The sequence below is a fragment of the Passer montanus genome, unplaced genomic scaffold, assembly GCF_014805655.1.
Source record: "Passer montanus isolate IOZ18808 unplaced genomic scaffold, ASM1480565v1 scaffold40, whole genome shotgun sequence".
Classification (NCBI taxonomy): Eukaryota; Metazoa; Chordata; class Aves; order Passeriformes; family Passeridae; genus Passer; species Passer montanus.
Window position 1 is genome coordinate 3,263,900 of NW_024368819.1, and position 25,125 is coordinate 3,289,024.

Below are 25,125 nucleotides of genomic sequence, written 5' to 3' on the forward strand. Positions count from 1 at the left end.
TTCAGAAATGGAACAATCTGAAGGGTAACAGAGAATTAGCAAGACATGCGATCCTAAATAGAATAATACTTTGTAATTCTGGTATGCCAAATGTCTACAAGGAGGTCAGAACATTTAACATATGTTTAGTTCATTCTTACCTCAGTGTTCACATGTCACAGACCAGGAAATACAGAGAGGGGATTTGATTGATAGACTAATTGATTTACCAAATGTTAGGTAGAAATTGTTGCCAGAGTCTTATTTCCTAAACCCAATATTTTGTTTCAATTACAAGATCAAAGGAAAATGCAGCATGTGCTGATCAATGTTCAGATTCAGCCAACTCTGTTTGTAGAAGATTGTAACCATGTAGAGCATTAATGCAGTGCAGATTGTGCTCTGTATTCCCTGGTCATACAGTGTGGCTCTGTCTCCTTCTACTGGTTTACATTTGTTGTAGATTTGCTCCTACTGGCTCTGGACTACTACAGGTTTATACTTTTGTTCAGTTAACTGGAGTTCCTACACTGAGTGCCTACACTGAGTGCCAAGTCTTGGAATTTCTTGAACTGATTCACTCAGGAGATTATTAGGTATAAAAGCATTCATTTTCTGCCTAAAATGGCTGCACTGCCTTTTTGGTTTTCAGGAGCAGTGAGTGAGGAGTTAAGAATTCACATTTATCCCAGCCAAAATCTGATTGAGATACAGGTCATATAATTAAAATGGTTTATGCTAGTGCCACTCTGAAAATATATTATTCTCTTATACGTGGATATCTATAGACAAGTCTATCCACAAAAAGCTGTACTGGCATCTGGTACTTAATGGAAACCATTTCATTTGAGAGGAGTATGAATGATTATTGATTTTTCTCTATCATTCTCGAAACAAGAGCAAACAATCCTGAATATTTTTGCCAAAGTAGTCAAAGTGACAGGCATCTTTAAAATAATTACTGCATTATTATGATGCATCTCATCCACTGTACATACAACATAATGATTCCTGCAAAGTCAGTGTTCTTTGTGGAGCAAAGTGGAGGCCAAATCCTGCAGTCTTGGCCTCACTGGAATCATTGTACAGCCTGGGTCTTGCAAAGCACCACAGCCTGATGTGCAGACCAGTCGTGGCAACTCCATCTCCCTGAAACAATGCCACTGAAAAAGCTTTGGGAGATGTCATGCAGAAGACAATGTAAGTGAAAAAATTTAGCCTAGATTCTTCTGCTGTGAATCTGGTGTGAATATAACAAAGATTACTGGAAGCTGCTTGTAACAAAAAGGTTAATAAACCACTGGCAGGATAAAAATACAGACTCTAAAATCAGAATAAAAATCTGACAAGCAGACCAGTTTGGGAGATGTTTGTGTGTGTGGTACACATGTGTCTGAAGGGCACCTTGGGCCTTTTGGAATAGGCATTTTGTTTTTGTGAGGCCCACTTCTTGGCATGTAATCCAATGAATTTGCAATCTAATTTCTTTGCAGTGTAATCTAATGAATCTGCAATCCCAAGTGTGGGCAGACATCAAGTTACCAGAAGAGGGTGTAGCAGGAATAAACTGAAGCACAAACATCCATCTGCTTGCCAGTATCACCCGACGTGCACTTGTTCCTTGGTGGAAGAAGGGCGAGTACCCAATGATTCCTCTGGTAAATCAGAAGACAGACATTCCTAAAAGGACAGTGACAGGCAGCTGCCTGGCTCAATGCCCTGTTCATGGGAAATTATGTCTCTGCCTGAATTCTGCTGAGACCAGATGTATGCAGGGAGGGAGGGCAGGGATAGAGATTTTACAGTGATTTATTATAATGCACATGGTGAGACCAGAAAAAGAGACCAAGGTATCTATCTGGCTGCCAGGTTTGTTTTTCTTACTTGCTAGATGGGTGAGAAGGGGAAGAGAGTCTTGAAGCAAATCCACATTTTCAGCAACTAAAAATCCTATAGTAGTGACATTAGCACAGTGGAAAAGAAATGTAACCTCCAAAATTTTCCATGTTCTTTCCAGCACACACTTTGCTGAACTTAGGGGCAGCATATGTGGCAGCCTGAGCCCAAGTGAACTTAGACTGACCTTTCAGTTAAAATGCTCTGGAAATGCCTTTTTTTTCTGCACTCAGATTAAATTATAATGACTTTAAATCTACTAAAAACAGACTCTTTTCTCTTTCGAAAACATAGGATCTCTAATCAAAATACAGATGCAAAAGTACACAGAAAGAAGGAAACTGAGACTGATGTATCTTTGGTTTAGGGAGGAAAAATAATATAATTCAATAAGACTAGCTTAAGTCCTCTAATTACAGCTTTTTTAGCATAACAGATAGGGAGTATGAGATCTACACTGAGATAGTGATAGTTGGTACAGATCAAAAGAGCTTGTGTTCATGCCAGCTAGATTAAATGACAGGATGTGGTGAAGTACTGAGTTACTTTACATACAAAGCCTTATTTACTGAATCTGTATATATCTATTAGATTAAATGCATTTATATATGGAAACTGTAGAAATAAATTGAAAGCAATTTATCATGTGTAGAATATTTGTTCTGATACTATTCTAATATTGTATTTCTTCCAATCAGTATGTAAATCTGTAGGTTTTTTTACAGCTATCTCTCTTTTACTAAGATTGGAAGTAAATTGTATTAGAAACTTAGGTTTATTTTTTAAATGCATTAGAATTCCACCTGTCTCACTTGTTAGCTTCTGTGCCTAAATTCAGTAGAACCATATATTTTATACTCTGTTTTAGCAGAAAGCCTAAGACAACTTTAGGAGTAAATTAAACTTAGGACCCAAATTGTAGTTGTCATTTTAAAGTGTTTTTTAATATTTATTTATCTGCACATGCCCTCGGAAGAAGCAGGATAGAAGTCTTTGGCCTAATCCAGTGTGGCTGCTGTTACGTTCCTTATGCACTCTGCAACAGCAGGATGTGGGAGGAAGGGAATGCGAACGTCAGGAAGGGAAAACACTGCTGGATATAAAGATGCCACAGGCCTGTGCCATCACACTCTTCTGCAAGGCAGGAGTGACTGTCCCTCACATCTGCTGAACAGGCCACAGAGTCCTGTCTGGATGAGCTGTGCTGGAAAGAAACAAGGAGGGTTTCCGTCATCTCTGCAGGAAGACCGACGACCTAAAAATGAAAGGTTTAGCATGGGAGGCAACTGGACTGGTTTCATTAGCTGCATCTACCTGAATTTTCCCAGTGGTGAGTTTTACTGTAAGTAGACACTCCAAAAGCAGCTGGAACTTAGGGAGTTAACCAGGAATTTACTTGAAGGAAAGAGTAATTTCAGCTGCAAAGCTGTAACACAGTGTAATAGTGAGGAACTGATACAATGTAATGTGGTGAACTGGCTGAGCTACTATTTCTGATCCACTGTCACATGGAAAGGTCCCATTGTGTCTCAATTACTGTGCAGTTCTGTGGGCTTTACTGCTCCTCTGCAGCCCACACGTCCTCTGGCTTCAGAGAATGTTTTCAATGTTTCATAAGCTTAAAATCACAAGCAAACTAGGAGAGCTTGCTTGTGCTTATTTATGCTGCTGATGGACTTTTCATAGTGATGAAAAATATACAGCTTCATTGCCATGCTGAAGAACATATCATCACACTATTGTTTAGAAAGGAATCCTTAGGAAAGATCATCAAGTTAACCCAGCACTGCCAAGCCCACCTCTAAACCATGTCTCTAAATGCCACATCTACACGGTCCTTTTAAATGCCACTGGGGATGGTGACTTCACCACTTCCCTGGACAGGCTTTTCCAAAGCTTGATTACCATGTCTTCACCACAGTGAAGAAAGTTTTCCAAATATCCAGTCTGAACCTTCCCCTGCACAAGTTGAGGCCATTTCCTTATCCTGTTGCTTGTTACCTAGAAGACGCCAACCTGCATCTGGCTCTTTTCAGGTCTCCCTTGGGCCTTGTTTTCTCCAGAGCTGAGGCTAGACAACCCCAGCTCCTTCAGCTGCTCCTTGTAAGACTTGTGGTCTTACTCAGGACTGAGGCAAACAAGGCCTTGTAAGTACCTTAGCCTTCACCTTCATTCTTTGTCACTGTGTTTCCTCCGGCATCCAATAAAGGATGGAGATTCTCCTTCGCCCTCCATTTGTTGCTAATATATTTAAGGATTTTTTTTATTGTGTGGCATTTGACAGGTTAAGTTCTATCTGGGCTTTGGCCCTTCTAATTTTCTCCCTCCATAAAACTTCATGACATTCTTGTCCTCCTGAGTTTCCTGCCCCTTCTTCCACAGGTCATGAACTCTTCTTTTTCCCAAGTTCCAGCCAACACTCTCTGTTCAGCTGCACATTTCAGGAACCTGCTCAACTGTTTCCTCTCTGCTGTATTTCTAGAAGGCATCTGGTAAGTTGAAGTCCCCCACAAGAAGAAGAACTAGAAATTGTGAAATTCTCAGCTGCTTATAGAGTCTTTCATCTGCCTCTTCACCCTGGATGGATGATCTCTAACAGATTCCCACCAGGTTATCTGACTTGTTGGCCTGCCCCCCTGATTTTCACCTATAAAGGCTCAACTCTTCCGTCACCATCATTAAGCTCTAGAAAATCAAAACACTCCTTAACATACATGGCTACCTCAGAAGGAAGTCAGGGTGTGAAGCAGAGACTGTCAGCCTTGGGTGGCCTCTTGCACATTAACAGGAGTAGAAAGAGCCATTGTTCTGGGAAGGGAACCCCAATCCATACATTCTGCACAGGCTATTTTTACTGCCAGGCATAACAGAAGAGGGAACTTACATGTGCCCTTACATGGTTTTGCACCTCAGCTCCCTCTGCAAATCCCCAGACATGGACTTGGTGACAGAAGATTTAACTAAGATTGCAGAGGCAGGGGAGTACAGGCAGAAGAGGGGGAGATCTCTTGGAAAGAGAAAAGTACTCTGAAGAGAAATCTGTCCCAGAGGCTGTAGTTGCACTAAGCTAAACAGCAGTGGGCTCGCTCTTTGGCTCAGAGACTGATTGATAAAATGTGGGGCCATACTGTGAAATTGAGCTAGTCTCCAAAGCAGGGCTGCCACACACATATTGCCTATTGGAAGCAGCTCCTGCTCATGCTACAGTCCTGAATCACACCAGCAAAGTATTGGGCCAGTTGGCCCAGATCAACCATCTAAGAATGTAATACTGAAGATTACTATTGGGAAGAGATGTCCTGCTGTGGTCACCTTTCCTGCAGGATCCTGCAGAACTTCCATGACAATTGCCTTATTGGTGGCTGAGGAGGAGACAGGCCAGAATGTGGGGCAGCTACTCAGTGCCCTTGAGACCCTGGATACTCTTGCAGCCATGAGGAAACACTAATCCAGTTCCAGTGTCCTCTGTGGGTCAATGTTGTGCACCTCCCAAGGCAGGCTGTGCTGTGGAAAGCAGGTCCTCCCAAAAAGGCCAGAAGTAATGGAAACATTTCACAGCCAAGGCTAGAACTGGTCACCATCACCAAGTCGCCAAATAGCTCTGGCCCAGCTCCACAGAAATCCCATCTGGTCTTTCCTCTGGGCTGATCCTGCACTGCCAGAGGCAGTCCCACAGCCGTGCTTGGCACTGCACTCCAAGTAATACAGCTCTTGGCTCCTGCCTGAGTCAGCAGCTGCCCCTGCCCAATGTAATGGGATTTGGGTTTGCTACTGCAAAATATTTTGCACGTATAAAGGCTTTAAATACATGCTAGACATACAGATTGTGGTCTGAACATTTTTGAGGAGTGGGCAGTTCTGTTTAAAGTGAATGCTACTGAAAACTCATCAGTAACAGCATCACAAGCAAGAAAATGTAGGATTAATAATGGGGTAAAAAAAGAAGTAAATCAGTGTATATTCCTGGTGCTTTGTCAATAGCAACTTTAGACAACTTCATTACAGAGCTGAATATGCAGGCCACAAGCCTCTTACTTACAGAGCAGTCAGCTTAACCAAAAATCCCTCTCTGCTATCAAATCTATTTGAAAGGAATAATTTAGGGAAGATGAGCTGAATTGTATTGACAAGCTGTGTCTGCTGTCTCTAAAGGAATCACTGAAGAGCACATCTTTCTTTTTCTGTGCAATTCCCCATCTTCCTTCTTTGTACCAATTCCATGATGTCCCTAACAGAATCAGTGGTTGTGAAGAGGCGAGAGCACAGCACTGTAGCTTCCCACACAAAGTTACAATTTGCCTTACGTTGCTAAAAATTTGGTCCAAGTCATGCCTCAACTGTAAATTACTTTTTTTGTTGTGATGAAAACTATATATTGTATGCAAATACTGACTCATGCACAGAAACCTTGAAGGCCTGTAATCTCCAAGGACCTGTACAAATTGTACAAATGGTGAAATTCAAAAGAACTATACTGGTGTGAAACAGAAGACCCAAACCTGATTGTTGGGGATTTGCGCAGCATCTCATTAAAAATAACACAAAGCACAAACCCAAAAAATGTGTAACATGTCCCCGTACATGGGCTGCAGTCATGCCTGTAAACAGATTTGTTTCTTCCATGAGCACACAGGGACGGTTTGCACAGGAAACAAGCAAGAGCTGCCAGGCAGATACTCTTGTTAAATGCAGCCACTCCAAATTTGGGAGCACATTCCATTTCCTGGCCTTGGGCGAGGCAGGGGTTTTCCAGAGCACTCCTCGGAGCTGCGTCAGAGAGCATTTGGTCTGGGCATGACATCTCAGATGCATGATGATTTTATTTAGAACACGCTTCAGCTCTGCAGGCTGCAGAGGCAAGGTGCCACGCTTCAGCAAGAAGGGGAAGGACTATAAATAGAGCAGGCTGGGCTGCCACAGGCAGCTTTTTCTGGTTTCGCCTGGAAGAAGCAGAAATCCAATCTGCTGAGGAAATAATGCACAGTACAGGCACAAACAGCAGCTCTTCTCTCCAACCAGTAACTGTCTTTCATTTCGTAGGTACACAGGTACAGCCACTTACATTTAAGGAACAAGGACACACCACCTTCCATCTCTGCTTTCCTCCAGCTCTCAGTTTTTTGCAAGCTCCTTACATGCAAACTGTCACGTTTTCATGAAACGATGCGTTCCCCTCTACTCACAAGGGGAACACATTCCTTCATTTACCAAACAAGGAATAAAATGAGTCTCAAAATTAAGTGCACAGAGGTAACACACATTTCATATTTTTGAGGCCCATGGAGCTTTAAGAATTGTTGTTTAATAGTTCTTGCTCTAAGCTGTATCCCACTAGGAGATCTCCCTGGAATTGTTTGAATAAAGGGACATTTTTGCTGCAATATAAGTACATACAAATAGCACCAAGAGCCCAGTCCTGTGCTCAGGAGACTTTTGTTTTCCCTTGCAGGTACCTACACTGAGAGCTTTTTCTTCCCTTACTCTGTGCTTGACTCGGTTACTATTAAAGAGAAAAAGTATTTCTACCTGTTTCCACAGCCTTTCACACCTTTCAGTGAGTATATTTTATTTACAGCACAAAGCTAATGGAAGCCATCTTTGGACAGTGCATTTTAGACTCAAAGCACTTCAATTCTTTGAATTCTGCACCCCCAAAGTTGCAGCCAAGAGTACAGAGTAATGGTTCCCCCTATTCCCTCCTGCTGGAATGCACCCTAAGAAGGACAACATTTAAAATAATTTCAGAATATGCTCTCAACATTACACCGTGCACAAAAGGAGATGGGATTACTCGGGTCCACACTTGAGGGGAAGACAGGTGAATTTTTTCTTCCACAAAATATTTAGCCCACATTGCCTGTGTTTTCATCTCTGCTGGCCCTCGCTAAATCTGAAATACAAGGAACCTAAGTTTGTAGAGGAGAGTATCAGTAACCTATTAAAACCAAGGACTTCCACAAACACACTTTGTTTATGGTCTACTGTAATGTTCCTCCTGCCCACCTCTGCTACACAAGCATGAAGGATTTCTCCATTCCAGAAAGTTTAGGGTTTAATAGCCTGTGAGGTTTTTCTATACATTACTTATTTAAATCTCGGATATTTGAATAATATAATTTGTTCACATTAAGAAAACACTACATATAATTTTATTTGTAGAATATCAAGTTGAAAACAGATATAAAAACAACAGAACATATAAACTTAATAGGAAACCCAACTAAAATAATAAAACAGTGCATTTTTCTCGATAGTTTGATTTCAGTATGATCTTCAAAAAAAACCTTACTCCTTTAACCTGAGTATTTTAGCCTTTGTTATTGTTTCTCTATTGTAATAAAGAATCCTAAGTCACTTTAACAAACATTCTAATTAATAAATCCAGAAACACAACAAGTTTCTGTAGTAGTTCCCACTGCATGAATACACATGGACAACACTATATATAATAAAGCCAAACCATTCAACAAGTGTGAAGAGATTTGCACTATGAATAAACTGAACACAAACTCAAGTGAACTCTGAAATTACAGAGCTGTGTTAACATAAAGGCACATTTTATTTTCAGTGTAAATTCACATTTCTAGAAAGTTAAATTTTGTGCCCAGGAAACTTCAAGTCATGACAGCACAATCAGCCAAACAACTCTGATTGCACGTATCTGAACTTTCAATAGAAAAATCTGGCTTCTATTTCTTTAATCCAGTTTTATTAAAGAAGAAATTAAATGAGAAATAGAAGGGCTCTCCCTGCCATATTTACAGACTGCAAACTATATTGCTTTCTCATCAGAAATTCTAGTTTTCTTGTCAAATTTTGTTAAGCTTTGTAACTATCAGCACCCTCACAGTTTGGTCAAAAGCCCCACAGACACAAAGTCCCTTCTTGTCAGGGCTCCAGTCCAGGCAGGAGATGGGCTGTGTTGACAGAGTCACATTCTGCAAGAGACTGAGAGACCCTGCCACCCCCATCTCAGATCCTTCCAAATCCTTCTTCGAGCGCTGGGCTGGGTACTCACTGCCAATGAGAAAATTAAACAAAAACACCTACTTAGAAATGTATTGATACAAACACATCACCATCCTCTTTATTCCCTGCTTTACAGGTAAGGCAAGTAAATGTCTTAAAAGTAATTAATAATCATATCCAGCTATATCTACGCTGCATGCTTTAGTAGACATTTCATGATACAAAAAAGGAGGTGGAAAATTTTGAATCCTGACACCCCTATCCTATAGCTCTTCATTTAACTGGTTGGTTGGGTTTCTGGCTTTTACCACAGCCAGAAAAATTTCATCACAACTATGCTTCTGAAACTTAATGCAACAACTTCACTGCCTTTAGAATTATTAAATTATTTTTCCATGTAATGTAAGAAAATGTAAACAATAAGAATGATGAAGTCAAGATTTTCAATATTCTTCTCAGATGTAACTGCTACCATATTAGAATTTTAAGAAAACCAATTTTTTCCATTTATCACCTGGTTAAAAAAGGATATAATTAGATCTTCTGAAGACAGCAAGGGCAAGATTCAGCTGTGCTATAACATTCTCTTATGGATTAATTCAAGATTCCAGATCAAGTACTGACAATGAAATCACTTTTTCTACTGCATTTGTAAACAATAATTTTAACCAGATATTCTGAGGATGGAAGCAGGACCCCACTGATCATTTTCAGAAAGATTCTTTCTTAAAACATTAAATGGTTGGTTTCTTACTCCTGGCTGGAGAAGTGATCACTTACTATTTCCAGAGATGAAGGCTCCCAGATCCTCCACTTGTCACAAATATATCTCTGTTCTGTGGCAGGTGCCGGACCTGCCAAATGGTAGATTTTTGTGCCTAATAGAAAGAAATCAGCATTGTACAGAAGTCATTTGGAGATTAACTTCATAGGAAAGGACACAGAATCTTAAAACAGAGATCACTTGTATGAAAAGAGTCCAGCCTTCCCACAGTGGATGGTTAATTTTACTGGATGATATCTCTTAAAATCATTACTGGAAGGGAATATATTACAAACACTGTGCAAACAAAACACACAGTCAACAACTCAAACCCCAGCCAGGGCACTAAGGTCATACAGCAACAGAAATCACTTAGGGAAAAACCTCAACACATCCTCTGGCTTAATGTATATCTGTCTAAAAATGTTCACAAGGAAAAGCTTAAATGCATTTAATGAACAACAAATGCTATTTTCACATTTTATTACAAAATTATTTGTAAATAAATAAATGTATTGTTTTATTCTGTAAAAAAATTCTTTGATTCAGAATCAAGCACCTCCAACACCTTATCTGCTTTGAATGATAGTATGGAAAATACTAAGAGATACTAAGTTGAAACTCAGCCTTTTCTAAAAAAGGAAGTCCTAAAGAACTTCACCACAAAAGTGCCTTTTCTTGAATTACCCCTGATTTTATTCACTAGACAAAAAAAAAAAAAACCAAAACAACAAAAAAAACCACCCAAAAAACACTCCCAAAAAACCCCCACACTCCCAAAAAACCCCACCAAAAAACAAAACAAAACAAATTATTAAGTAACCTGGGCATTTCTTACCTATTTGTACTACACCTGTAATAACTGACAACATGAATTTAAAAAGTTTGTCTCTTATTAAGAAATTCTCAGTCTCCCCATACCTTCTCTGAAACAGAAGCAAAACCTTTGGTTGGATGCTGAGTTCTCATATCAAAGACATGGAATTTTCCCTCAAGCGACGTGGCCACCAGCTTATTCATATTTATATCTTTTCTGTCAAACTCCACACTGCAAACCTGGATATAGAACAAGATAAATTCAGTCTTGTAATTTAGTCACTGTTAAAAAAAACACGGTGTTTTGTCATTTGTAAATATGTATTAATAATTGGTTATTTCCACAATAATATCATCATCAAAAAGGAAATAAACATGTTCATCTGAAAACATTAATCCACTGAGAAATACCCCATCCTGTCCCGATCAAGAATGTGAGGAGTACTGGCAAAACCTAAAGAAAATTATTCCTTGATACAATCTCAGCAGAAACATCTTCTGGGTAAGTTTCACACAGACAAGAGTCCTTTTAATTTTTCCATCCTACACAGGAGCTGGAATTAAAAATACTTCTATGATTTCCTTACCCCATTCTTAATGTTGGTCTCCCATCGCAGTGACATGGTTTTTAAGTCAAACAATTTAATGTCCCCGTTGTCATATCCAGCACATACAACACGTTCCTCTTGATTGTAAGCATTGCCTGGACACAGAGAGAGAATTAACCAGAAAACACAAAACCTCTTTAGCTTGTAAATTTCACAAGTCCCAGGCCTGCAGTTTCAACTTCCATTTATACAACAACAACAAAAAGTTTTTGGGATACTAAGATGTGGTGAAGCAGATGGTTTTCAAACCTGAAGGGTCTAGAAAAATCTTTTGTAGGATGCTTGCTCTCTCCAAAGAAAAATGCAGAGCTCACATCAAGCATTGCTGTTTCTTTAATTAGCTCTTAAGCTTCAAGGGATTTCTCTTAAATTAACTCCTTGATGCTTGGTAGCTGCAACTACACTACAACAGTGATGAGTTCCCTGTACGTGGCAACATTTACATTCCTTTCAGACCACACAGCTAGAATACATTTCTAGACACAAATAGAGCTTGCACAGCTCATATGTAAAACCACAGAATCATCAAATCATTTAGGCTGGAAAAGACCTTCAAGACGATCAAGTCCAACTACAGACAGTGACCAAAAGTGATTAGAGAATGACTCCAAAACCTAATTATCATAAACCCACAACACTGGTTTATTTTAAAGAAAAAACCCCCACACATAAATTTAACAGTGTGGAAAAGCAAAACCTGCTACTCATGCATCCATACAAAATAAAGCATTCCATAACATCCTGAAATACATTGACAATCATCAAAACACAGTCACGTGAGAGGGAGGAATGGTCATAATCTGATCAATTACCAAATGCCACAGTCCAGCAGTCTCTTTTGCTCTCCCCCTCCACAGGTTCCATATTTGCCACAGGAGTGTCATTCTGCCTTGGGTCCCACACCTTCACAGATCCTGGGAAAGAAAGACAATAGATTTTGTATTAGGAATACATTGTCACACTGTGTTCACCTTCCCAGGAAAGCCCTTCACTTTTTATCCTAATCATTCAAAAGACAGGAGCAATTCTTTAAACTCTAGCAAGCCTCACTGAGTTTTGTGGATATAAGAAAGAGCCACAAAACCAAACAGAAACAGAGTGAAAGCATTTGTTAAGGGTGTATTTTCTCTAGCTGATATTTTGCATTTATCATGGTTTATGTTCCTTCTGTCTCATGCCCAGTGCCAACAGTACCTTTTGCTTATCTGTGGCTTCTAGAAGAATTAGAGAAAATCGGTCCCAAGCAAGATTCAAAAGACAGTGTACAAAGAACTAGTTGCAACAGCTTGTAACTAGTTCAGATGGCAGACTGTGCCCTGCCATCAAGAGCTTGCGGGCTCAGAGGAACTGGGAAGACTTGCAGAGTTCACTAACTCACCATCTCGACTGCCAGTCACAATTTCTGGTGCACCTTCCCCAATTCCTAAGCCACCTACACCATCTATACTGTTTATGATTTCCTTATGACCTTTCACAGAATACACTGGTATTTCAGGAGCTTCTAAATTCCTAGGCAAGAGAGAAAAAGAACAGAAAACATGGCATTTTTCCTTGACACTCAGGATTTGTATAAAAATGAAAGGAAACTTGAGCACAAATCATAAAAGCTCAGATTAACAGTGAGAACAAATATGGATATCACCATTAAGAACCATGAGTCTTTGATTCCTTCTTTGGCTACTGCTTTGGACTGCTCCAAAAGATCTGGCTCTGTTCTGACCTCCCTGTTTGTAAAGGGAGTTGTGAGATTCACCACAGCAACCAACCACCTCAGACCCAGTTTTATATGCTGGGCTCAAAAACGAATCACACTACAGATCAAGATACTCCAAGTATCTTTACTTTCAGTAGGTCTGTAAAATAACTTGATTCATTGATCCCCACCTAGCTCTGAGTACTGCTCTGTAACTTCAGGTGACTATTGTATCCAGCCATGAGTTTCATGGTTCTTTCCCACTGATTCCCATTCTTTAAGAAGCCTTCAGAATTTTATTTTACATTTCAACTAGTAACTGTCCATGTAATTCTTGCTATTCCAACAGGAACCAGTAGTTCCTTGATATAGGGCAATATAATAATGATAATAAAAATCCCCTTTTGACACTGCTATTTTGATCATAAATGTACCTAGACATTAATTACACCAATAATAAAGGGACCCAGAGGAAACATTTGAAATGTCAAGATCAAAAATATATATTTAATCTAGACATGAATTTAGGTTCACCGCAACATCTTGTTTGTACTCATGCATCCATTCAAAAGCCTCTTTTCAGAGGACAACCTTATAGAACTTTAACAGGTTTTTGTAGCTGCACACAGAAGATGGGAGTGAAGCAGCACTGAATTAAACACAGAGCAGAATTGTTTCTACAAATCAGGAATGGTCCAAATACAGTAGCCAGCAAAGCTTGCACTGGGTCCCAACCACAGGCAGCATGGAGAGCATCTCAAGCAAAATCCACGAACAGAAACCTCTGTTCAGACAGACATGGACAGCATCAAGTGAAAACGCTTCCAGAGAATATCTGTGCTTACCATATGTGAAGGTTTCCATCGAAATCTCCTGTAGCTAAGTATCTTTGCTGCAGAGATGTAGCACCAAAAGTTCCACATTTTATAGGTTTGGGCTTTTTGATCTTGTAAAGAAAGGAAATGTCTGTGTCAGCACACGGAGAAGGGAAAAACACCCACAGGCCACACAGTTCTCAGGAGTGCACGGGGGCAAGGGGCAGCGAAACACACATGGGATATTTGGTGCAAAATACTACCAAAATGTTATCAAAGGCAAGCTGCACTTTGAGTTTCATCCTTGTGCACAGAAAAGCAGGGTCCGGGTTACTGGTCTGGAAGAAAACACTTTGCTGGTGGCCTGGGGGGCCTTATGCACCTGAGCAACTGCTCACCTCAGGAGTGAGAACACTCAAAGGGCAATCTGAGAGAAAAAACCAACCAAACAAAAAAGGAAACAACCCACCAACCAGCCAAAAAAAAAAAAAAGCCCAAAACCCAATCAAAAACCCAACCAACGAACCTAAAACCCAAACAACAAAACCAAAAAAACCTAAACAAACAAACGAAAAAAACACCCCCAAAAAAGCCAAACACAGGCAGAAACCAGAAACCCATAAACAACCTACAAAACACAGCAGTAAACAAAATCACAGGATCACAGCCTCAGTTAAGCTGAAGACCTCTGAGATGGTCGGGTCCAACCTACGACCGGCCACTACCTTGTCACCTGAACCACGGCACTGAGTGCCAAATCCAGTCTTCCCTTAAACATCTCCAGGGACGGTGACTCCAACACCTCCCTGGGCAGCCCATTTCAGTGTCTAACCACCCTTCCCGTGAGGAAATTCTTCCTAATAGCAACCTCAGCAGCTTAAGCTGCCAGTAGTTGCCTGGGAAAAGAGGCAGACTCCCACCCGGCTACAGCCATTCAGGGGGCTGTGGCGGGCGGCAAGGTTACCAAGAAACAACAGGGCATCGGCACATTTAACAGGCGAATCAGCTGCTGTTTTACATCCCGAGCGCCCCGCAGCCGCTCCCGAGGGGGCTGGCTCACCCACCTCCCGCAGCAGCTCCAGGCGCGCTCCGTGCAGCTCGTACAGCTGGATGACGCCGGTGCCGCGGGCGGCGCTGCCCAGGCACAGCAGGCGGGCGCTGCGGGGCACCCACTTGCAGTCGAACACGGTGTAGCTCAGCGCCTGCTGGACGTGCGACACCACCTGCGGCCGCTCCGGCCCCAGCACCGCCAACATCCCGCCCCGCTCCGGCCCTCGTCCCGGCGGCTCGGCGGAAGCGCCGCCGCCCCTTCCGGCCCCAGCCGCACCACGCGTGCTCCGCGGCCAACATGGAGAGCGAGGCGGCGGCCGGCGGCTTCACCAGCGTGCTGTCCCGGCGGAGCCGCAGGAAGCGGCGGGCGGGCGGCCAGGAGGCGGCGGCGGGAGCTGCCATGGACACGGCGGAGGCGCGGCCCAGCAAGCGGCCGGCGTTCCCGCCCGTGGCCGCCGAGGCGCTCGGGGTACGCGGGGCGCCGGGGGAACGCAGGGCGCTGGGGCTCCGGCGTGCCCCGGCTCACGGCCTGCTGTGTCTCGCCCCCTTCGGCAGGTTGGGAAGGGCGAGCTGAGGAAGATCCCTGTGCCGGCCAACAGGTACACGCCGCTTAAGGAGAACTGGATGAAGATATTCACGCCCATCGTGGAGCATCTGCAGCTTCAGATCAGGTTCAACTTGAAGACGAGAAATGTTGAGATCAAGGTAAGGGGAGCAGCTTCCTGGGCCTTGCCCGGCAAGAGAAGGTTGTGTGCAGACCTCGCAGCACCTCCCAGTGCCTGAAGGGGCCTCCACGGCTCTTTGTCAGGAACTGTAGTGTCAGGACAAGGAGTTAGGTTTACAAATTGAAAGAAGGGAAGTTTAGTTTGGATGTTGAGAAGAATTTTTTTACTGTGAGAGTGGTGAGACACTGGAACAGGTTTCCCAGGTGTGCCCCGACCCTGGCAGTGCTCAAGCAGCCTGGCTTAGTGACAGGAGTCCCTGCCCGTGGTACAGGGATTGGGACTAGATGATTTTATGGTCCACTCCAACCCCTTACCGTTCTGTGATTCTGCCTCCTGAAAAAAACAGGGCCTCTCCTCATGGGTGTTCTTGGTCCACAGATTAAAGACTAGCGAAGTTGTAAGTCCCATATAATGCTTGGAAAAATGGAAACTGTGTGGTGTCACCTCCCCGGGGATCACATCTGGCAATTATTGCTTAGAACTAATAGTTACTGCAAGTAAAATCCAAAACTGGAGCTGTGTTCCAGAAGGAGCCAGCAGAAACTGGGGAGTGTTCTGTAGCAGAAAGTTAAGTACTATAGAAAGTTGTGTACATTAAGGAAGAATTTTCATCCATGTCTTAGATACAATTTTGTAATTCAGTGTTTTCCAGCTATTTAAGGTTACCCAATACTGACCTGGCAGTAAACAGGATCTTATAAAGGGGCACTGAACGCCTTTGTTTGTGGCAGACAGTAAGGGCCCATAGTTTAATAGCATGTGATTTTTCTTTACTGGATTGCAGTGGAATACCTTAGGGCACAGACCCCAGTATAAACCCATAATTCTTGTAGATGCTCATTCTTTATCCTTATTCCTCCTTGAGGAATGTTCACACTGGGAGTTTTTAAGGGCATGTCTAAACATTTGACATACGACTCACTGTATTAGCAACACTGACACATGAGATCTTCCAGTGTAATAGTGAAAATACAACAGGAATTTTGCTTCCTAACCATGAAATGTTGTCACAAATTTGATGGCAGGAATTGGAGGAAAGGTGACAGAATTATCCCTTATTTACTTTACTTCCTAGAAACAATCTCAGGTGAAAGGTTGGGAGGAGCAGGAACTCCTGCAGTTTCACTTAATAACTGCAGGAGAAAACCCTGGGATTTTAATAGCACCTTTTGATATGAAATGATGTCTGGTGAAAAGCAAGTTAGTTTTGTTCTTAATCAAGCTGATTTCATTTTGGCCATATCCATCATGAATATAAAACTTTAAAATTAATTTCATTCATCTGATAAGGCATATTAAGATTTTCAGCAGCTTTTCTCTTCTGCCCCCTCCAAGCACAGGCTGATCTTTTAAGTTCTGCTCCTAACTTGCTCGGTCTTAATTTGCAAACATAACTTCTTGTCTTGCAGACTTGTCAAGAGACAAAGGATCTCAGTGCTCTGACGAAAGCAGCTGATTTTGTGAAAGCCTTTATACTTGGATTTCAAGTAGAGGTGAGTCTCCCAACAGCCAGATTGTAAGATTGCTCCAGTTTACTGATCTGTGCCTGGCCTCTCTGCAAATTACAGTAAGAAATAAAGAGAGAAAAAACCTTAGGTGGTTTTCTAGAAATCAGTGTTTTCTAGAAATTGTGACTGGAGTAGACATCCAGTATAATGCTGGATAAAAAAGTGGCCTTCAAACAGCACATAAACAGAGAACATGGGTTGTGTGAGACAAGCATAAAGCAATAATCTCTGAGGTCCTCTGCACTGGTAGAGACTGCTCATTTTTCTTAAGCCCAAGCGAATAACTTCCAGTCTGTGCAAAACTCACAGAATCACAGAATTAACTGGGTCAGACCAGACCTTTTGAGATCATCAAATCCAACCTATGACTTTATCAACTTAACCATGGCACTGAGTGCCACACCCAGTCATTTTTTAAACAGCTCCCTGGGAAGCCCATTCCAGTGCCCAGTCACTCCTTCTGTGAAGAACTTCTTCCTAATATCCAGCCTAGACTTCCCCTTAATCTTAAGACTGTTCTCTTGTCGTGTTGCTGGTTGCCTGGGAGGCGAGACCAACCCCCACCTGACTACACCTTCCTTTCAGGCAGCTGTAGAGAATGATGAGGTCTACATGAGCCTCCTTTTCTCCAGGCTGAGCCCCTCCAGCTCCCTCAACCACTTCTCACAGGACTTCTGTTCCAGACCCTTCATCAGCTTTGCTGTCCTTCTCTGGGCACATTGGAGCATATAAAAGTCCTTCTTAAATTGGGGTGCCCAAAACAGTACTGGACATAGTACTCAAGGTGTGGCCTGAGCAGTGCCCAGTACAGGAGAAGAATGCCTTCCCTGGTGCTGCTGGCCACGCTGTTCCTGATGCAGGCCAGGATGCCATTGGCTGTCTTGGCCGTGTGGGTACAGTGCTGGCTTGTGTTCAGCCAGCTGAATCCCCAGGTCCCTTTCTGCGTGGTTGCTGTCCAGCCATTCTGTCCCCAGCCTGTAGCTCTGGAGGGGATTTTGTGGCCTAAGTGCAGGACCCGGCACATGGACTTATTAAACCTTGTGTTAATGGATTTAGCCCATCTATCCAGCCTGTCCAGGTCCCTCTGCAGAGCCTTTCTAGCCTCCAGCAGATCACCACTTGCAGTTTGGTGTCATCTGCAAATTTGCTAAAGGTGGACTCAATCCCCTCATCCAGATTATCAGTAGACACTAAATAGGACTGGGCCTGTAGAGAAAACAAACCTACTTCTTTCAGTGTGGCAAGGGCTGCTCCTTGCTCTAGGCCTCTACTGGATTCACTAGCACTGGGGAGGCAGGGCTGAATGCACAGGCATCCAAACCTGTGTAGGGTTCTCCAGATGGAAATATTTGCATTGCTGTTGAAAAAAATTGGATTTAACTTTGTTATTTGCTAGGTTGTGTGTATAAAGAGAACAGCAGCTTTCAGCTGTGTTACTGGAACAAAATAATTGCTGATAACACATCTCCTGCTCTTTCAGGATGCCCTTGCTCTCATCAGATTAGATGATCTTTTTCTAGAGACATTTGAAGTTACAGACGGTGAGTATTTTCTGATGCAGCTTTCAAGAAGTCATGTGTGCATCCTGCTACTGTGGATTTTTCTTTTCCCTGCTCCACTTACCACTTGCCTTCACAGATCAGGAAAGTCAGGAACATCTAAGTTTATGTAGTACTGGGACTCCTTGGAGTCCCCTGTAGAGCAGCATCTAAACCTGATCTACTTCATTCTTAATTTGGTGCACTTGGACTCCATTTCCTCAATGCAAGCGCAGTGCCTTCCTCTGTGCTTCTAAAGGAGACTTTTGCGTGCTGTAAACTGCAGCCTATGTCAGCACTGCCTGCAGTGTGCACTACTAGTCAAAAAAGCTGAAATCCAGATGGATCTGTGTTGACCAGTGAAGTTGCTTTTGTAGTACTTGGCATGAGTTGTTTCCAGCAACTTGACCAAGGGAAGCATTAACAGAAATACACACCACTGCTGTTTTCCTGAGCATGCTATTCTCATTTCAGTCAAACCTTTGAAAGGAGATCATCTGTCAAGAGCAATAGGGAGAATAGCAGGGAAAGGTGGAAAAACCAAATTCACCATAGAAAATGTGACCAGGACACGCATCGTTCTTGCTGACACGTAAGTACAGACTGACTTCCTCCTAGGCAAAGCACAACCCCTCAGCTAAATCCATGCCCTGTGCCAGAAACAAAGAGAACTTAAATTTTATGAAACTGTTGTAGAGTAGTAGTAAGAAAAAATATTTAAGAGAATATTTTAATGAATACAAGTGTCACCAGTGCATCTAGAATTCAGTCAGTCCCCAAAGCACAAGAATTCCTTGTTACGAATAATCAAAGTGGAACTCACCAACACAGCAATGTTTTCTTCCTGAAGCTGCTACACTGTTAAATTTGCAAATGGTAAAATCTATTTTAAAAGCATTTAGAAGAGCACAAGTCTTATGTTGTAGATTTTGTGGGTTTTGGCTGGGTTTTTTTTTTGCTAGCAAGTGTAGAAAAGAAACTATTACACTGGTACAAAATTCTACATTTACCTCTAACCTCCAATTCTCTATTAACTGTGCAATCTCTTAAGTTACTTTCTGTTAACTACTGCTACTTTTCTTTTTACAGAAAAATTCATATTTTGGGATCTTTTCAGAATATTAAAATGGCACGAACAGCAATTTGCAATCTAATTTTAGGTAAGTCCTCTTATCTAATCTTTACTACATATGAATCTTGCAGTTTGAGAAACTGCTTTGAGGCACTCACCCTCTTCCCTGTCCTGTCCACACCTCCATTTGGAGCAAATAGCTTGCTGGCAGTTGGCTTATGGCTCTTAAGAGAAAAATCTGGGGGAGAAGCAGGGACTCCAGGACTTGCTTTCTGGCTCCAAAATCCTCACCACATTGCAGAGAGATGTTCTGCATTTCGATTTAGCTGCAGCATTCCCTAAGGGGTCTGAAAGGCCAAAGGGAGCAACCCACTTTGTAAGCAGAAGTTGAGCTCTGCACTTGCAGAGATGGTGACTGATCCTGCCCATCCTTCTCACCCTTTGGCTCAGTTCTCCACTTTTAACACAGGTGTGAGCACAACACATCCATTTTTTTGTAGCAGATTACGTTTCCTGACTACATTTGTGCCTTCTTTTGCAGGAAGTCCTCCATCCAAAGTTTATGGCAATATTAGGGCAGTGGCCAGCAGAACAGCTGAGAGGTTCTGAGCTGCACCAGCAAGGACTGGGGCTGGAAGTCCAGGAGAAGCCAAGAGCTACAGAAGCCATTAGGTTTCTGCTGGATTTGGAAGCCCAGAAGAAAACCACAACTGTTTGTGCACTCTGACTGACTTTGGATATGTGGTCTGATTTGAACAGACCTAATGTTTCTGTCTAGTCATTAAAAGGGGTTTTAAATTGTGTCTATATCAAAAGTCCATGATTTTACTTGAACAGCCTCAAACAAAAACCTGCTTCATTACAGATTTTCTGACTATCAGACTTAAGAGGCTACTTCTTCAGAAAGTCTTGGTGTTTGATGTTTTGAGCCTAAAGGAATTGGCAGAGTTAAGCATTTATAAGCACACATCATGGTTTAGTATCTTCCTGAAAGGAGTCAGCTGGAATCCAGAGTTCAGTGGTGGGCGGTCCACTGAGTCTGTGCTGCTGCTGGAACAATGCATCATGTGAAAAGAGTAAGATGAAGGGGTAAATAACATATTTAAACTGAATCCTGAATCTGCACACATAGATTTCTTAATTCCTAAAAATGTTCTGCAAGGACAGCCTAGTGAAGCCAAGAGCCACCAGGTGAAGTACTTTCCAGTGTACCAGAGCACCAACAACTGTAAGATCCTCTGTGTCTCCTTAAAATGTTACGTAAGTAGCATAATGCAACAAAAGTATGGGGAGAAATTAGAGTGCCCAGTCCCAGCATGATTTAATAATGGACCCTCTTCTAAACCTGCCAGGCAAGCTTCTGCAAAGTGTCTTGCAAAATAAATCAGTTCAGGTTTGGGAGTGAAAACAAACTGAAATATGATTATCAAACACACAAGCAAATTGAGTAAGCATTTAGGTCAATGTCCAGGTTTCCAGAATAGTGCTTCACAGTATGGGATTATCACTACAGCCAAATTGAGTGGAGCCTTCAGTTGTGAATAGATTTAAGACCTGCTGGAGTTACCTCAGCACACACAGTTTAGCAGTCTGAGCGATACAGGGGACAGTGTGTGCATTCTGAGCAGCTCCAGGCACATGTACCTGCTTACTACATTTTCTGTTCCTTGCCTGCTTATGTCATTTATTTCAATTAGCTTGGAAGACAACGGAGAGTGAGTCAAGAGCACACAAAACTGATGTTTATCCTAAATTAGGTACATACCAACACTGACCTGAAGCAGCAGAAGGGAGAGGGCAGCACGCAGAAGGTCCAAACACCTGCACCCCAAAGAGCACAGCATAGAGCTGCTGTGAAGGGCACACCTGTGCAAGGAGGGCTGGTATCATCAATACAAAGCTCAGACATTTCCTGAGACATGAACTGCCTTTTATTCTCCACCTACATTAATGTTAGGGGGGGTTGGTTCGTTTTTTAAAACCACTTTAAAACAGGGATTTCAAATGAAGTAGGTTATCCACTTGGAATGTTTAACAAAGAGAACCAGATGTGCCATTAAACAACCTCAACATGTCTTGAAATGCTGAAATGAGCCCTGAACGTTTTCAGCAGACTGCACCCTGTGGAGTTTTTCAGTAAATCTTAATAATCAAGGAGTGGACAAAAAAATATGAACAAGTTTTCTTCAGAGCAAGGTGCAGAGCTGCTTTAAGGTGAACAGGAAAGGTACTGAGCACCCCAGCTAAGGTTCAAATATTTTATTTTGTATTCATACAGTATGAAGGTTCTTATAGTTCCCACAATATATGATGTAGCATGCAGAGGAAAAACTAAACATTCAACATAAATCATTTTTCCCCACACAAACTGAAAAAAAAAAACCTCATCCCTCCCCTTCCAGTCCCCCTAAGGAAATAACATTAGCACTAATTTCTATAATGCCAGCCAAGATATGCACAAGCAAGAAAAATTGAAAGCATTTGCTAAAATGTTTGTAACAAATACTTATGTACAAAAAATTCACAAAAGACTAATTCCCCCCCTGAAGCAGAGCACATGGCAGTTGACACTGGAACAGATACAACCACTGGCTGGGATTATAAACCACGTACTGATCCAGAAGAAGAAAAAAGTTACATGTAGTGGAGATTTTTGTTTTGAACATTAACATTTACCAAAGTTTGGCAACATTATATTTTTAATTATGCAAATTATGTAAACAAGAGGAACATTTCAAATCGATCTACATGCAAAACTTCATGTCATGCAAGGACACTAAGCACCTGGATTTCTCTCTCACAGACAGAGCCCATGATGTGCAGCACTCAGTTGAAGGAACAGCTATGGCAGACAGGTGCTCGATTGAAGAGGTTCAGACAACCTGCACTTTCCACTGCTCATTATAAAACAATTTTTTTTTTAAATAGAAAAACTACTATACAGGAAAGATGTACTGTCCTAAAAAATCTAGCAAATGTTTTTCTTCCAGCCAATAGTACCACTGCAGAAAAGGGAAGGGATGATATAAAGTTGTAAAACATGGCTCGCTACTTTTATATCACACAAACAGATCAAGTTACCTTCCATTACAAATTATGATATGGACAAATCTAGAAAAGAAAAAAAATTCTCCAGGAAAAGGACTGGAGAACTGCAAGAGGTATAAATTTAGATAGTGTGAAGTTTTCTTCCTCTATGGCATAGGTTAACAAGATTCCCCCCCTGTATGAATCATATATACATATATATATAAAATATTACCAGTTATTTAGCTACCTGTAGTATTTTTTAAATGCAAGGGGGAAAACTATCATGGGTGAAACAACAGAATTTAAGTGGCAAGAATATTTTATAATCTAAGTACTGTATAAAATAAGTAGATGGGAATCCTGCACAGTTATTTTGATCCTAATTTCATTAAGCTAAGCACAAGAGAAAATCATATATGCATCTATCACCTTAAGCAGCTGTATCTAAATTGAACCCAGAACAGCAGAGTTGTCTTGGCTTCAGGACAGCTGCAGCTGCTCCCAATTCCTGGGTGACGGAATCTAACAGCCATCAAAGCATTCCGCAGTCACTATATGCACACGAGGACTAGTTCTTGGCAGTAGCATTAAACTATATTCTCATATTAAGTAGAACTGTACTAAGTTATTTAGCAAAGAGACACAGTCCCTGGTAATATATTAACAGGTATAAATAAACTTAGTCTCCCGTGTTACAAAAAAAAAAAAAGTAATTAAGGTGATTTAATAAGAAGCAATGCTTTGTCAGCCATTCAATATATAGAAACATCTGAACAGTCACAGGAAAAGGAAAAGAGTTGACCTAAGACCCAGTTAAAACTTTACATTCTTCTACTATATATATAAAACTGTGTGAAATAAAAGTAAGGATGTATATCCACATATTGAACTGTTAATATTCTGCTTGGCACTTTGTACTCTAGTTTTGTTTCTGAGTCAAGTATATTAAATTAAAGCCCACCTAGCTACTACATATAGAAAGCTACATATATATCTATATATAAATACACACACACATATATATATATAGATAGATATTTCCTTGTTATAAAAGATGAAGAAAAATAAATTAAAAAGCCAACCCCTTCCCTTTCTCCGCCACATTGATATGCTCTTTCCATCTTTGCTGTCCTTCAGACTTTAAAGTGCTACACTGAGTTATTGAGAGAATAAAAGTTCAATAACACTTAGTTGGCTTCATGAGGCTCATGTTGGAAAATGTGGCTTCACAGAGAAAAATACTTCCATTTAAATACACAGAGAGCATTGCTGGACGTCTGGAGCAGATCTTCAGAGATGGAGAAGAAAGCAAAAGTGTTGGGTGGTGCCCTACAGAGTCACACATCTACGACCATCTTTTTGTGGATATCTAGGCCTCCTACAACCTGGGAGAAAAATAAGATTCAGAAAGATGAGAATTGAAAATTAGCAAAGTGCAAAGAACACATTCAATAGATGCACTGAGGTCAATGATAAAGGCAGTACTTCCCTGGACTCTCCAAACTGATTTACATTTTACAAGTACTGTTAGAGATGAGATTAATTATGTACAAACCAAGGCAGTTCAGTACAAATAGTACAATTTACACGCTCAAGGGCCTGAAAACCATTCTGGCACTCCTCTCCATCTCATGTTATGACCTTGTAGTATGTTTGTGCATGTTAAATAAAATGGTGACTTCTAAAACACCTGTAAAACTGTGAACCTTCCCAGGAAAAGGAAAGTACTTTAGGAACAGCAGCAAGATTTCTGACAGAACATACACCCAGGAAAGAATTACCAGTGTTCACAGGAAAAGGAAAGGTGCCATGTCAGAGGAACATTTTATAATACAGGAACAAAATTCAAAGGCCAAATGGTATGTGCCAAAGACAACAAATTAAAAAGCATTTTCATAGATACATGGCACCAGATTCAGAGAGGGTAAAATGCAAGAAAAAGAATAACATGTTGTAGAACTGAAAAGTGTCTTGTCATGAGGTCAACAAAAACTGAAGAAAATAAAAGTAAAGAAGAGGAAAACCCATCAGTAGCACAAGGAAAGAAGCCTGGGCAGAAGCCCAAAGACAAAAGAAGAGGCAACATCACATTTGATGGATGGCTGGAAGATGACAGCCCAGTACAAGAAATAAACAAGTAATGCAGTAATCCAGGCATTTGCAGGCTGTAGCTCTAACTTCTTAGCAGACAAAATGTTTTTTACATGATGTCACAAAAATAATTAAACTTAAAAAAAAATCCCCAAAATGCAAACAATAGTACCTTTTCACTTTAGTAGTTGGCAGCATGGCAGATTTCCACCACCCTCCCTCCCCCTCTTTTTTTAGAACTCAAATATTTTTTTAATTTGAGCAAGTTATCTTTGAACTGAAGTTGTAAATTTGAAGATTAGGGGAAAAAGCAATGCCCAAACCATGCTATCAAGTGTATCTTCCTTAATGTACCATTTAAAATCAATGTGTAAACACTCATTATTGCAATTTTCAAAGGATCAAGATTCAATGTGTCATCTACTTTTTTGAGGAAAGAATTTAAAACTTGCTGTCAACTAATTAAACAAATATATCACACGGGTTGAAATCAACCCCTTCAAGTATTAAATGCTACATTTAAGCATTCTGTTCAGTAAACCTGTAAGTTCCTAAAAATGCACCTTTTAACT

General features: G+C 41.3%; 3 protein-coding genes across 4 annotated transcripts in view; 1 reads left to right on the forward strand and 2 right to left on the reverse strand.

Moving 5' to 3' along the window:
- Positions 1–7,995: 7,995 nt before the first annotated feature.
- On the reverse strand, positions 7,996–14,825 carry DNAAF10 (dynein axonemal assembly factor 10). Of its 2 annotated transcripts, XM_039718987.1 has the most exons (8): positions 14,604–14,825; positions 13,570–13,670; positions 12,410–12,540; positions 11,844–11,945; positions 11,011–11,126; positions 10,529–10,663; positions 9,625–9,722; positions 7,996–8,892 (listed from the first exon to the last, which is right to left on the reverse strand). In XM_039718987.1, exons 1-8 carry the CDS (start codon positions 14,793–14,795, stop codon positions 8,685–8,687), a joined length of 1,083 nt encoding a protein of 360 aa, XP_039574921.1. In that variant the 5' UTR covers positions 14,796–14,825; the 3' UTR covers positions 7,996–8,684. The 2 variants fall into 2 exon arrangements, with proteins under 2 accessions (XP_039574921.1, XP_039574922.1); XM_039718988.1 differs by lacking the exon at positions 12,410–12,540 and having other exon boundaries at positions 14,604–14,743.
- On the forward strand, positions 14,792–20,247 carry PNO1 (partner of NOB1 homolog). Its single transcript, XM_039718989.1, has 7 exons — positions 14,792–15,058; positions 15,145–15,294; positions 16,724–16,807; positions 18,303–18,363; positions 18,835–18,952; positions 19,450–19,520; positions 19,974–20,247. Exons 1-7 carry the CDS (start codon positions 14,888–14,890, stop codon positions 20,039–20,041), a joined length of 723 nt encoding a protein of 240 aa, XP_039574923.1. The 5' UTR covers positions 14,792–14,887; the 3' UTR covers positions 20,042–20,247.
- A 1,429-nt stretch (positions 20,248–21,676) lies between these two features.
- PPP3R1 (protein phosphatase 3 regulatory subunit B, alpha) overlaps positions 21,677–25,125 on the reverse strand; it is a 39,697-nt gene continuing 36,248 nt past the window's right edge. Inside the window, exon 6 of the mRNA XM_039718990.1 lies at positions 21,677–23,847. Within this exon, the coding sequence (XP_039574924.1) occupies positions 23,800–23,847 (48 nt within the window). The 3' untranslated portion in view covers positions 21,677–23,799. The remainder of the gene's footprint in view (positions 23,848–25,125) is intronic.

What these genes read in the sequence shown, in the direction of transcription:
- DNAAF10 (XM_039718987.1), bottom strand. Translation starts at nt 14,795, where the DNA reads ATGTTGGCGGTGCTGGGGCCGGAGCGGCCGCAGGTGGTGTCGCACGTC. An exon ending in GATGGAAACCTTCACATATG is followed by an intron (nt 12,541 to 13,569) that starts GTAAGCACAGAT and finishes TCTCTTGCCTAG; the next exon opens with GAATTTAGAAGCTCCTGAAA. An exon ending in TTGCTTCTGTTTCAGAGAAG is followed by an intron (nt 9,723 to 10,528) that starts GTATGGGGAGAC and finishes TCTTTCTATTAG; the next exon opens with GCACAAAAATCTACCATTTG.
- PNO1 (XM_039718989.1), top strand. Translation starts at nt 14,888, where the DNA reads ATGGAGAGCGAGGCGGCGGCCGGCGGCTTCACCAGCGTGCTGTCCCGG. An exon ending in TACTTGGATTTCAAGTAGAG is followed by an intron (nt 16,808 to 18,302) that starts GTGAGTCTCCCA and finishes CTGCTCTTTCAG; the next exon opens with GATGCCCTTGCTCTCATCAG. An exon ending in GACATTTGAAGTTACAGACG is followed by an intron (nt 18,364 to 18,834) that starts GTGAGTATTTTC and finishes TTCTCATTTCAG; the next exon opens with TCAAACCTTTGAAAGGAGAT.